At 46.9% G+C, this 12879-nt stretch overlaps 1 protein-coding gene across 6 annotated transcripts in view; it reads left to right on the forward strand.

Annotated features, from left to right (window-relative positions):
• Positions 1 to 12879, forward strand: part of VPS33B (VPS33B late endosome and lysosome associated) — a 32630-nt gene that overhangs the window by 12867 nt on the left and 6884 nt on the right. For 4 of the 6 annotated variants that reach the window (XM_033188923.1, XM_033188921.1, XM_033188919.1 and 1 more), the window contains 13 exons: positions 120 to 181; positions 3240 to 3289; positions 3810 to 3877; positions 8063 to 8108; positions 9992 to 10086; positions 10376 to 10480; positions 10881 to 10977; positions 11197 to 11274; positions 11480 to 11553; positions 11841 to 11927; positions 12106 to 12196; positions 12434 to 12508; positions 12770 to 12834. In XM_033188923.1, the coding sequence (XP_033044814.1) occupies positions 120 to 181; positions 3240 to 3289; positions 3810 to 3877; positions 8063 to 8108; positions 9992 to 10086; positions 10376 to 10480; positions 10881 to 10977; positions 11197 to 11274; positions 11480 to 11553; positions 11841 to 11927; positions 12106 to 12196; positions 12434 to 12508; positions 12770 to 12834 (993 nt within the window). Of the gene's footprint in view, positions 1 to 79; positions 182 to 3239; positions 3290 to 3809; positions 3878 to 8062; positions 8109 to 9991; positions 10087 to 10375; positions 10481 to 10880; positions 10978 to 11196; positions 11275 to 11479; positions 11554 to 11840; positions 11928 to 12105; positions 12197 to 12433; positions 12509 to 12769; positions 12835 to 12879 lie in introns of all 6 variants that reach the window. The other 2 variants (XM_033188924.1, XM_033188925.1) reach the window with 2 other exon arrangements.

Here is a 12879-nt window from a genome sequence, read left to right on the forward strand (position 1 = left end):
AGTTTGATTCCTAGAATTAGCATAATTAGGAAGCCCTCAAGAAGTCCCCTATCTTCGTATCACCCTTTGTGCTTTTCAGGCACTCTTATGTCCATTGTCTTATTGGATTCTCTCTGTAGCAACACGAAGTAGACAAGCTATACAAGGTGGAGAACAAGCCAGCCCTCAGCTCCAGTGAACAGTGAGTGTCTGGGAGAGTCTGTCCCTACTCCAAGCTGGAGGAGGTCCCTAGGGGCACATTTGCCTTTCATCTGTCCTTGTTGAGATATATGGTTCACCTCCCTGAACTTTACAATTTCATAGCTAGGTTACTCTTCTGTAGTTTTGTTTTGTTTTGTTTTGTTGTTTTGTTTTGTTGTCTGTAGTTTCCTTTCCGTGGTTTCTTGTCCTCTTCCCTCTCTAATTTATATTACAGTCTATAACCAGATTGGCTAATCTTTCAAAATTATTTTCATCGTGCTCTTCTCAAGAACCTGCAAGGCAGCCGGGTGCGGCAACTCACGCCTGTAATCCCAGCACTTTGGGAGGCCGAGGTGGGCGGATCTTCTGAGGTCAGGAGATAGAGACCAGCCTGGCCAACGTGGTGTAACTCCATCTCTACTAAAAATACAAAAATTAGCCTGGTGTGGTGGCGTGTGCCTGTTATCCCAGCTACTCGGGAGGCTGAGCCAGGCGAATCACTTGAACCAGGGAGGCGGATGAGTTGCAGTGAGCCAAGAGCACGCCACTGCACTCCAGACTGGGTGACAAAGCAAGACTCCATCTCAAAAAGAAAAAAGAAAAAAAAAAATTGAATCTGCAAGGCCTCTCATTACTTGCTGAAGATTGTCTACATGATTTGTCATAGACTCCAAGGCTGTCTGCAGCGTGGCCTCCCACATTACCTTTCCAGCCTTGTCTCTCGTGTGTCCCCTTCAAGCCTCTGTTGAGTTGTGCTTCCACCTGCCTCTCAGTTCTGTGCCTGTGCCTTCACCTTTTTCATCACTCCATTCGCTCTGCCTGAAATTCTCTCCTGTCCTCACTGCTCCTATAAAGAATGTCCGCCAGGCGCTGTGGCTCACGCCTGTAATCCCAGCACTTTGGGAGGCCGAGACGGGTGGATCACCAGGTCAGGAGATCAAGACCATCCTGGCTAACACGGTGAAACCCTATTTCTACTAAAAATACAAAAAATTAGCCAGGTGTTGTGGCGGGTGCCTGTAGTCCCAGATACTCGGAAGGTTGAGGCAGGAGAATGGCGTGAACCCGGGAGGCGGAGCTTGCAGTGAGCCGAGATCGTGCCACTGCACTCCAGCCTGGGCAACAGAGCCAGACTAAGTCTCAAAAATAAAAAAAATTTTAAAAAAAGAATGTCCATCATTCAGAGTCCAGCCACCTCCTCCATGAAGTTCTCTGTTGCCGTTCCAGTCCAGGGTGATTTTCTCCTCTGGATTGCCATGGCATTTTGTATTTATCCTGTAGTCATGTACAGCTGTTGCCTTGATTTTAAAGTGTTTCTGAAACTTAATGTACACGTTTTCTTAGAAGATAAAATTCTCCTGGATACATGGAGAATATATCCATGGACCCCAGTTTGAAAAACATTATTTTCTATTACTTTCTTTTTTTTTTTTTTTTTGAGACGGAGTCTCACTCTGTCGCTGGGGCTGGAGTGCAGTGGCCGGATCTCAGCTCACTGCAAGCTCCGCCTCCCGGGTTCACGCCATTCTCCTGCCTCAGCCTCCCGAGTAGCTGGGACTACAGGCGCCGGCCACCTCGCCCGGCTAGTTTTTTGTATTTTTTAGTAGAGACGGGGTTTCACAGTGTTCGCCAGGATGGTCTCGATCTCCTGACCTCGTGATCCGCCCGTCTCGGCCTCCCAAAGTGCTGGGATTACAGTTTTCTATTACTTTCTTACATTTTTAAATTTTTTTAATTAAATTTATTTATTTTCAGAGACAGAGTCTCACTCTGTTGCACAGGCTGGAGTATAGTGGTGCAATCATAGCTCACTGCAGCCTTGAGCTCCTGGGCTCAAGGGATCCTTCTACCTCAGCCTCCTGAGTAACTGGGATTACAAGTGTGCACCACTGCGTCCGCCTGTAGTTTTATTTTATTTTTTTGAGTAGGAGTCTAACTCTGTCACCCAGGTTGGAGTGCAGTGGCGGGATCTCAGCTCACTGCAACCTCCGCCTCCCAGGTTCAAGCAATTTTCCTGCCTCAGCCTCCCAAGTAGCTGTGATTACAGGCGCCTGCCACCATGCCCAGCTAATTTTTGTATTTTTAGTAGAGATAGGGTTTCTCTATGTTGGCCAGGCTGGTCTTGAACTCTTGACCTCAGGTGATCCGCCCACCTCGGCCTCCCAAAATGCTGGGATTATAGGCATGCACCACCTCGCCAGGCCTTTATAGTTCTTGTATTTTATTTTACGATTATTATTATTTATTTTTATTTTATTTTATTTTATTTTTTTGAGACAGAGTTTAGCTCTTGTCATCCAGGCTGGAGAACAATGACACAATCTGGGCTCACTGCAACCTCCGCCTCCCGGGTTCAAGTGATTCTCCTGCCTCAGCCTCCTGAGTAGCTGGGATTACAGGCATGTACCACCATGCCCAGCCAATTTTTGTATTTTTTAGTAGAGACGGGGTTTCTCTATGTTGGCCAGGCTGGTCTCAAACTCCTTACCTCAGGTCATCCGCCTCTGCCTCCCGGAGTGCTGGGATTATAGGTGTGAGCCACTGGTCCCAGCCTACTCTTATTATTTTTAATAGAGATGAGGTCTCACTGTGTTGCTGAGGCTACTTTCGAACTCCTGAGCTCAAGCAATCTGCCCACCTTGGCCTCCCAGAATGTTAGGATTACAGGTGTGAGCCACAATGCCCAGCCTTTATTTTTAACTGGCAAATAATAATTGTATATTTTTATGGGGTATTCTTGTATTGTTTTTCGGCACTGACTGTTAATATACTCCATATGTGCACCTTTTTTTGCCCACTGGATTGTAAGTTATTTGAGAACAGCAATTTTTGGGTCCACTATAGGGCCAGTAATGTACCCAGCTCATCACATTCTATCCATTGTATTGAGAGTATCTTCTGTGGTTGATGTATAGTGGACCAAGAGAATGGCATAGCTTTGGCTAGGATGAGACCTATAGGGCAAATGGCAAAAAAGTTGGTATTGTTTCAGTTTCTTCTAAGTTGCTATCCAACTTGATAATTTTTCTTCACTGTTTTTTTTTCTTTCTCTCTCATAGATTGTGCTTCTTGGTCAGACCCCGCATCAAGAATATGCGATACATTGCCAGTGAGTGTGCCATGGTACTATGTGTGACTGTGGGAAACGGCGGGCAAGATCTAAGGGCTTTGGCCATAAGGACCCTCTAATAAGAAAATAATTGTTTGAGTTGGCTGTAGCACTTGTGAAGGATATCTGCTTCCCTGCTTCTTTTTTGTTGTTGTCATTTTTTTTTTTTTTTGAGATGGAGTTTTACTCTTGTTGCCCAGTCTGGAGCACAATGGCGTGATCTGGGCTCACTGCAACCTCCACCTCCCGGGTTCAAGCGATTCTCCTGCCTCAGCCTCTGAGTAGCTGTGACTACAGGTGCCCAGCACCAGACTGGGCTAATTTTTTATATTTTTAGTAGAGACGGGATTTCACCATGTTGGCCAGGCTGGTCGCAAACTCCTGACCTCAGGTGATCCACCCGCTTCGGCCTCTCAAAGTGCTGGGATTACAGGCGTGAGCCACCATGCCCGGCAGCTTCCCTGCTTCTAGTGTAACTGATGGCTCATGGCTTGCTGGGCTGCATTCCTTCTCTCTGTAGGTCTTGTCAATGCTGACAAATTGGCTGGCAGAACTCGCAAATACAAAGTGATCTTCAGCCCTCAAAAGGTGAGTTTGAATCCTGGAGGAAGTGGGATAAGGTAGAACAGGACTGAGGACCAGGCAGGGGTAAGGGGCCAACAGCACTACCTCCCTGTCTCAGTTCGTTTTCTGTTGCTGTAACAGAATGCCTGAGACTAGGTAATTTATAATGAACAGAAATTTATTTAGCTCATGGTCTGAGGAGGTAGTGAAATCCAAGAGTGTGAGGCTGGCATCTGGCGAGGGTCATCCCATGGCAGAAGGGTGGAAGGTAGAAGCCAGCACATGAGACCAAGAGGCACCCAGGGGCTGGACTTGCCTTATAGCACCCCCCTCCTGCCATAAGGACATTAATCCATTCATGAGGACTCCTCCCTTGCGACCCAATCACCTGTTTTTAGGCTGCACCTCCCAACACTGTTGCCCTGGGGATTCAGTTTCCATTGCACTCCCTCAAAGCAAATTATGTATGATTGAACAAAATACCTGTCACTGTCTTTTCATTTACATATCTTCAATTGTTTAGCAGAGGGTCTGCCAGCATACTGTTCCAAATAAAGTGTTGTGGAATTGTGTGAGGAGGCCTCTACGTAGATTTTTTTTTAGTGAAAAGCTTCACACTTGCGAGGTAGAACCTGCTCTGTATCCCTTACACAAACTCTAGTATAGTAATGGTGCACAATGTTACGGCTTTCCAATGACTTTCTCCCTGTATCTCTCTTTAATAATAAATTAGATAAATCATCACCCCCCTCCTCCCATCCCCTATGCTTATAGGGATGTGACTGGGCTGCCCCTAGGTTACTAGAACCATGCCACCATGTATTGGAAAAGCCTTTTCTTGCACAGGAAAGGAGCCTTAGAGACTGTTTTACTCCACCCCAACTTTGAGCAGCTGAGGGAACTGAAGCCCATGCTCACACAGTGAATTAGCATAGCCAGGCTAGAGCTCTTCCATCTTTAACTCAATGATTGCAGTACATATTTGGAGGTCATCATAGTCTGTCCATTTTTTGATTCCATTGAGCTCCCCTCTCACCTCTGCATTAGCTACATTCATCCTCAATCCCAGTGATTGGGAGGAATGACGTTCCAGGCCTTTACCTTGCCAACCATAGGCCTATAAAGCTACAGCAAGTAGTGCATGCATACTTAGAGAAGGTAGAAACTAGACTAGGAAGAACAGGAATTTATTCCTTTTCAATCTTTCTAAGAAAATTCTAGAGAAGGCCGGGCGCGGTGGCTCACGCCTGTAATCCCAGCACTTTGGGAGGCCGAAGCGGGCGGATCACAAGGTCAGGAGATCGAGACCATGGTGAAACCCCGTCTCTACTAAAAATACAAAAAATTAGCCTGGCGCGGTGGCGGACGCCTGTAGTCCCAGCTACTCAGGAGGCTGAGGCAGGAGAATGGCGGGAACCTGGGAGGCGGAGCTTGCAGTGAGCCGAGATCGCGCCACTGCACTCCAGCCTGGGCGACAGAGAAAGACTCCGTCTCAAAAAAAAAAAAGAAAATTCTAGAGAAAATAGAAGCAGTAACTAAGGACTGAAGCCTCTGAAACCAGGCTGTCTGGATAAAATCCACCCTTGAGGCCTTATTACCTGTGTGGTCTTGGGTTAGGTACTAAGCTGTTCCATGTCTCAGTTTTCTCATCTGGAAGACAGACTTGATAATAGTACCTGTCTCTTAATTTAAGTGAGATGACTTTGAGTCTCTGTTGAAATAAGAAATCAAGTGGGACCCTAGGCTTATATTGTTTTCTCCTTCTGTAAAAGGAATAAGAGGAAAGAACCAGTGACCTTCCTTTGAATGTCACCTGAAGATTGATAGCACAATCTTACAAATATTTATCTTAAGATAATATGCTTAGGAATACAAACACGTGAAGTATTATTACCAGGGCAAGAAATTATTGAGTAGGACAACCACTCAGAATTATAGGTACTTTTGAATGCTATTAAAACAGTCATAGCAATAATTTCTAGTTCTTGGACCCTTACAAAACCATTTCTTTTTTTTTTTCAAATTATGCTTCCAAGGACAGATTTGTTGTTTTGTTTTGTTTTGTTTTTGGAGACAGTGTCTTGCTCTATCACCCAGGCTGGAATGCAGTGCTGCAGTCTTGGCTTACTGCAACCTCCGCCTCCCAGGTTCAAGCAGTTCTCCTGCCTCAGCCTCCCGAGTAGCTGGGACTACAAGTGTGCACCACCATGCCTGGCTAATTTTTTGTATTTTTAATGGAGGTTCAGTTTTGCCATATTGCCCAGGCTGGTCTCGAACTCCTGAGCTCAGGCAATCCACCCACCTCTGCCTCCCAAAGTGCTAGGATTACAGGCATGAGCCACTGTGCCTGGCCAAGGACACATTTGTATTAACAGGGAATAATCCTACAAGTTAAAATAATCCTACAAGTCTCTATATTACACAGAAAAACAAAATTGGTATTTTTATGAGTGTTCTCCACTTAACACCTTATCTAATCGAATTATTTGACCTAATTTTATATTAGGAGGCATCTCTCTCTCTTCTTTGAGACTCCTTTGTTAATTATGAAGATTGGCAGTTTTCAGACCTGGCTCTGGAATTCCATTACTTCCCACTAAAAGTTAAAAGCAGGCCTGTAGATTTCAGTTTTCCTGGTAGAAATGAGTGAGGGAGGAATAGGATTCTTCTGTGTAACAGTAAAACAAGGAGCACATAGCATTGATCTACATCTCACAGAGCTAGTATGAAGATGAAGACAAGTGATTCTTGTAAAACACGAAGAATAATGCCTAATCCATTTTAAGGGCTTACAACATTAGCTGTTAATAGTGTCATCTTATTATCAGATGTGAGTGCCCTCAGCATTCTTTCTTATTACTTTCAAATATTCACCCTTTCCCCACTTACCTCAAAGGAGGAAGAGATCGTGGCCTTTTCCCTTTGAAGATGAGCTGTTCCATGCCAGTTCTTGACCCCGTTTCTGCTTTCCTTCTCCATTGTCTTGCTTTACCAGGTAGACTTTCTCTTCTGCCTTCACCCATGTCTGTCCCTTCTAAACAATGTCCCCCATTTCATCTCTTCTCAGGACTCCCCCTTCTTTCATGGCCAGGCTTCTGTGAAGACTGTTGTACTGTCACTGCTTCTGCTTCCTTATCTCTACCTTCATCGTTTCATCAAGTCTCCCTCAGGTCTCTGTTGTCAGATCCACTGGTGTCTATTTAATGTTAATCCTACTTAACTTCCCTGGCATTTGACACTGTTGCCCACCCTTCCTTGCAACTCTGACCTTTTCTGCCTTGACTATTGCTGTTTTCTCCTGCCCCTACCTCTCTGAGTGTTCTTTCTCAGTCTTCTCTGCCAGGTCCTGTACTCTGGCCCCCTTTCATCTTGGTGTTCCCTAGGGTCCTGTCCTTAGCTCTCCTCTGTGTGTTCTTTTCTCTTGGACAGACCATCTACTTTTTTATTTATTTATTTGAGATAGGGTCTCACTCTGTTGCCCAGGCTGGAGTGCAGTGGCGCAATCTTGGCTCACTGCAGCCTTGACCTCTTGGGCTCAAATGATCCTCCCACCTCAGCCTCCTGAGTAGCTGGGACTACAGACACGCACCACCATGCCCGGCTAATTTTTCATTGTTTGGTAGAGACGGGGTCTCTACCTTGTTGCCCAAGCTGGTCTAGAACTTCTGGACTCAAGCGATTCACCTGCCTCGGCCTTCCGAAGTTATGGGATTATAGGAGTGAGCCACTGCACCCAGCCACATCATCCACTTTAAATACAGGGTATATGCTACTTAATCCCAAGTCCTTGTCTGTGACTCCAGAGGTCCCATGGGCATGTCCTAAACAGAACTTACTCTCCCTTGTACAGATCGTTTGCTCCCATCTGCTCCTCCACAATTTCCAGAGCACTTCATGCCGTTGCTCTCATCTCTGCCTGTACAACTTACCTTTCGAAGACAGCTGAATTCCTTCTCCTTTGTAAAGTTCTTCCATTCGCTCGTGAGATAAGAAACAATTTACTCAAACATAAATTAAATGGATGAGAAAGAAATGAAGTGCTGGGCTGGATGATTCTAATGGTCCTTTCTAGATCTAAGAGTCTGGGTTCTCTTTTCTTTCACTGAGTTCAGTAATTATTGTCCTCATCAGTGACCACAGAGGAACTGCAGAGAAATGGAGAGAACAGAGAAAAAGGTGGTTACTAATCAATTTCCTTTTCTCTTTCAGTTTTATGCATGTGAGATGGTGCTTGAGGAAGAGGGAATCTATGGAGGTGAGAGGAGATGAATGTGAGTGGAAAGGGAGAGAGAACATACAGAAGAAAAAACTGTTGTTGTTCTCCACCCCCCAGCTCTTTCTTTTCCTAGTCTTATTCCTGTTAGTGTAGCAGGAGGAGAGGTTCCTGAGAATGGGAATGGGAACAGGACCACAAATTAGAACACTACTCGGGGCTGGGCGCGGTGGCTCACGCCTGTAATCCCAGCACTTTGGGAGGCCTGAGGTCAGGAGTTCGAGATCAGCCCAGGTAACATGGTGAAACCCCATCTCTACTAAAAATACAATAATTAACTGGGCGTGGTGGTGCACACCTGTAATTCCAGCTTACTCAGGAGGCTGAGGCAGGAGAATTGCTTGAACCCAGGAGGCAGAGGTTGCAGTGAGCCGAGATCACGCCATTGCACTCGAGCCTGGGCGACAAGAGTGAGACTCAGTCTCATAAATAGGCAGATAGATAGATAGATAGACAGACAGAACGAACACTATTGGGGTAGTATGAAAGTAATACCAGGGCTTAGAGTTGGAAATGACCAACCACTCTTTTCTCACCTTCCAAGGCTTCCACAGGAAAAACTGGGCCTCCCCTGTGTGCATTTCTCAGGCTATTCTCCACACAGCCCAAACCTGATCACAGCACTCCTTGCTGGAAATCTGGCAGCAGCTCAAAATAAAGCCCAGAATCCCCAACATGCCTCCTATCCCTTGCACAGTCTGGCCCCTCCTGTCCCATTAGCCTCATTGTGTGCTACTTCCTTCTCTTGACTCACCACCCTCCAGCCAGAGGGATTTTGCCCATGATTTTCCAGGTGCCCAGGATGTTCTCCATCCTACAGCTTTTTGCCTTCCCAAGTCTTACGCAAATTCTAAGCTTAATTTTCTCTTCTTGACGGAAGTCTTTCCTACACCCCCAGTTGTGGTTACAGCCCTTTAATATATGGTGCTCACAGCTTGCTGTTTGACCTCTTTGGAGCACAACCGTGATTTAACAGTTTGTGTCATAATTTGTCTGGTGTGTCTCCCCCACTAGACTGTAAGCTCCAGAAGGTTGGGAGCATGTCTATTTTGCTCACTGCTGTATCTCTGGTGTTCATATAGTCCTGCATGTAGGCAGCTTTCAGTAAATATTTGCTGAATAATGAATGAGCAAGCTGGGCATGGTGGCTCACGCCTGTAATCCCAGCACTTTGGGAGGCTGAGGCGGGCGGATCACCAGAGGTCAGAAGTTTGAGAGCAGCCTGGCCAACATGGCAAAACGCTGTCTCTGCCAAAAATATAAAAATTAGCTGGGCGTGGTGGTGCATGCCTGTAATCCCAGCTACTTGGGAGGCTGAGGCAGGAGAATTGCTGGAACTCAGGAGGTGGAGGTTGCAGTGAGCCGAGATCTCACCATTGCACTACAGCCTGGATGATGAGAGCTAAACTCAGTCAAGAAAGAAAGAAAGAAAGAAAGAAAGAGAGAAAGAGAGAGAGAGAGAGAAAAGAAAGAAAGAAAGAAAGAAAGAAAGAAAGAAAGAAAGAAGAAAGAAAGAAAGAAAGAGAAAGAAAGAAAGAAGGAAAGAAAAGAAAGAAAGAAGGAAAGAAGGAAAGAAGGAAAGAGTGAATGAACGTTTTCTTGGCACTTTTGGTCAGCCTTCTAGTAAAAACCCATCACTTACCACATTGTGTTACAGGCTGCTGTGGTCACATCTCCTTTCCTTATCAGACTGTGAGCTCCTTAAGGGCAGGGACTGTGTCTTATTCTTTGAGCCTCCATTGCTTAATGCAGTACTGGCGTGTGGCAGGCACTCAAATATTTATTGCATGATTGTGGCAGACCTTCCCTCTTAACGTGGAGCTAAGTACCTTCTACAGGGAGGCTGATGCTCTGTGTCCCCACAGATGTGAGCTGTGATGAATGGGCCTTCTCTTTGCTGCCTCTTGATGTGGATCTGCTGAGCATGGAACTACCAGAATTTTTCAGGGATTACTTTCTGGTAAATGCAGAGGCCCTTGGGTCTTGGCATCAGGGGATGGAGACACATGTGGGATGCAGAGGGCTAGAAATACCAATGTAACCTTTATCCAACTCAAGTAATTTATCACGAGTGATAGTGATATAGTGATTGAGTGCTACAGATTGGTCTTTGCGGGACTTCCCGTGGAGCCAATGAAAATGCATCCCCCAGACCCTGCCACCCTGCTCCAGGGCTTCTAGGGCTAACCACTTTCCAAAGGGTCCTATTGGGTTGATTCATATCTTTATGACTTGTGTGGTCCCTGCAGGAAGGAGATCAGCGTTGGATCAACACTGTGGCTCAGGCCTTACACCTTCTCAGCACTCTCTATGGACCCTTTCCAAACTGCTATGGAATTGGCAGATGCGCCAAGGTAAGAGCACTAGCAGTACTGTTGTCCCGGCAGACCCTGTTTCCCCTGTTGTGTACCCACGTGAGGTTATCCAAGGGTATCTGTGATATAAGGTGTATTCTTTGCTTTCATTGTTCTGGAATGGATCCTCAGAGAGGAGAACTTATGTGGCTAACAGAGAGGCAAAAGCCAGGGTCTCCTGGGTGGCATTCCTAAATCTCTTTTCATTTTGGGGACAGAGTAACACATCTTCTCACCAGTATGAAGAGTGTCGGGGAAGGATAGACACAGATGGGAGTAGATAGGGCCATATTGTAAATAATGAGCTCCTGTCTCGGGGACAAGAGGAAGTATCACATGGAAGGGGTTGGCTGCAGTAGGGACCTGGACACAAGACTGAGAATATTTTGGGCCCTGGCAGATGGCATATGAATTGTGGAGGAACCTGGAGGAGGAGGAGGATGGTGAAACCAAGGGCCGAAGGCCAGAGATTGGACATATCTTTCTCTTGGACAGAGGTAAATTATGCCCAGCGCTCCTGTCATCTTTTGGCCTTAGAAGACATGGGAATATGGAAAGCGTGGTGGCAAAGTTAAAATCCTAAGGTTAGGGCTGTGAATCCCAGCTTTGAGGAGCGTGGGTCCTTGGCCCTATGGAAGTGTCAAAGCTGCCCTTGAGCATGCTGTGTAGAAGGCTGGGTCAGAGAGAACCTTCATGGTCAGGGATCTCTGTTTCAGATGTGGACTTTGTGACAGCGCTTTGCTCCCAAGTGGTTTACGAGGGCCTAGTAGATGACACCTTCCGCATCAAGTGTGGTAAGTGCCATGGTCCTCTGCATCTTGGCAAGATGGATGTGGTCATCAGCCTTGGCACCTCCCACATGGCAGGGCTTGTGGGAGAGACCCAGACCCTGAATGAACTGCTGGCTTCCAAATAGTTTGAGGACCTTTATGGCAGTTCAAGGAAGGGTAGGAGAAGTCCTCATTGGAGATCCTAAGAACTGTCCCTCTGCTCTCAAAGGGAGTGTCGACTTTGGCCCAGAAGTCACATCCTCTGACAAGAGCCTGAAGGTGCTACTCAATGCCGAGGACAAGGTGAGGGTGTGGGTGCTAGCAATGGGCCCCCCTAGGGCCACTGCTTATACCAGGCTGTGGGCCCCAGCTCTGTGAGGGGAGGCTGAGTCTGTGGGAGAGAGGGTTTCCCCACCAGTTAAGAGCATACCCCAGAGCACGGAGTAGGCATTTGATATGGACCCATGGATCCCAGCTGAGCTTTGTTTGTATTTCTGCCAGAACACCTGAGCACCCTTCCTGTACTGTCATTCTACTGCTAAGTGATGGTTCTGATAGAGTAAGTTGTTCCTGTCTTACTCCCCTCACAGGTGTTTAATGAGATTCGGAATGAGCACTTCTCCAATGTCTTTGGCTTCTTGAGCCAGAAGGCCCGGAACTTGCAAGCCCAGTATGATGTGAGGCTCCAAGCCCTGGTCCTCTGTTTTGTTCCCTCAGTGGCTTCCCAAGGCTGCTGCTCCTTCTAATATTATGACAGGTTCCCTGTCCTTTCTCATGGATGGATGACAACTGAGGGAGGGTGGTGGTTTCTCATGTCTGAGGTTGGGGGGTTAACCTTTGGGAATTTTCCCACAGCGCCGGAGAGGCATGGACATTAAGCAGATGAAGAATTTCGTGTCCCAGGAGCTCAAGGGCCTGAAACAGGAGCACCGCCTGCTGAGTCTCCGTAGGTTTCAGCTTGAGGGGCGTGAGGGGAAGTGACTGTATCCCTCTGGGGAAGGCTCCCGAGTACCGTTACCCCAAGGAGGAGGTCCCTGTTCATCTGCCGCATATGATCTTATTTGGTGTAAAGTGGGAAGAAGTGCTTTTGGATTTTGCCTTAAGAGGTTTTTATTCTTCTGGACAATAAAGGGGCATCTTTCTAGAAACAGGAATATGTCAGCTCCCTTTATCCAACCTGCAGATATTGGGGCCTGTGAATCCATCATGAAGAAGAAAACCAAGCAGGATTTCCAGGAGCTAATCAAGACTGAGCATGGTAACTGCCACAACCTTGCTGTGCTACTGCCCACACTTCTACTTCCCCAGCTCCCAGCCCCATCCCACCCTTAAAAGATGTTCTCTGGCTCTTTCCAGCCGACACTGGCTATGTGGAATGCTGTTTCCTGCTAGAAGTCCTGGGGGTCCCTTAACCCACCCCAAGGATGGAGAAAGAGATGGGGAGACAGACATCTGTTAGCATAGATGGCAACAGCTGAGCTGGTCCCCCAGTAACAGGCTCTCCTCTGATTTCTCACAGCACTGCTAGAGGGGTTCAATATCCGGGAGAGCACCAGCTACATCGAGGAACACATAGACCGGCAGGTGCGCAGGTGGAGGGCTGCGGGGGCCAAGAATGGCGTTTAGAGG

Source organism: Trachypithecus francoisi, unplaced genomic scaffold, assembly GCF_009764315.1.
Source record: "Trachypithecus francoisi isolate TF-2019V2 unplaced genomic scaffold, Tfra_2.0 Lachesis_group3, whole genome shotgun sequence".
NCBI lineage: Eukaryota > Metazoa > Chordata > Mammalia > Primates > Cercopithecidae > Trachypithecus > Trachypithecus francoisi.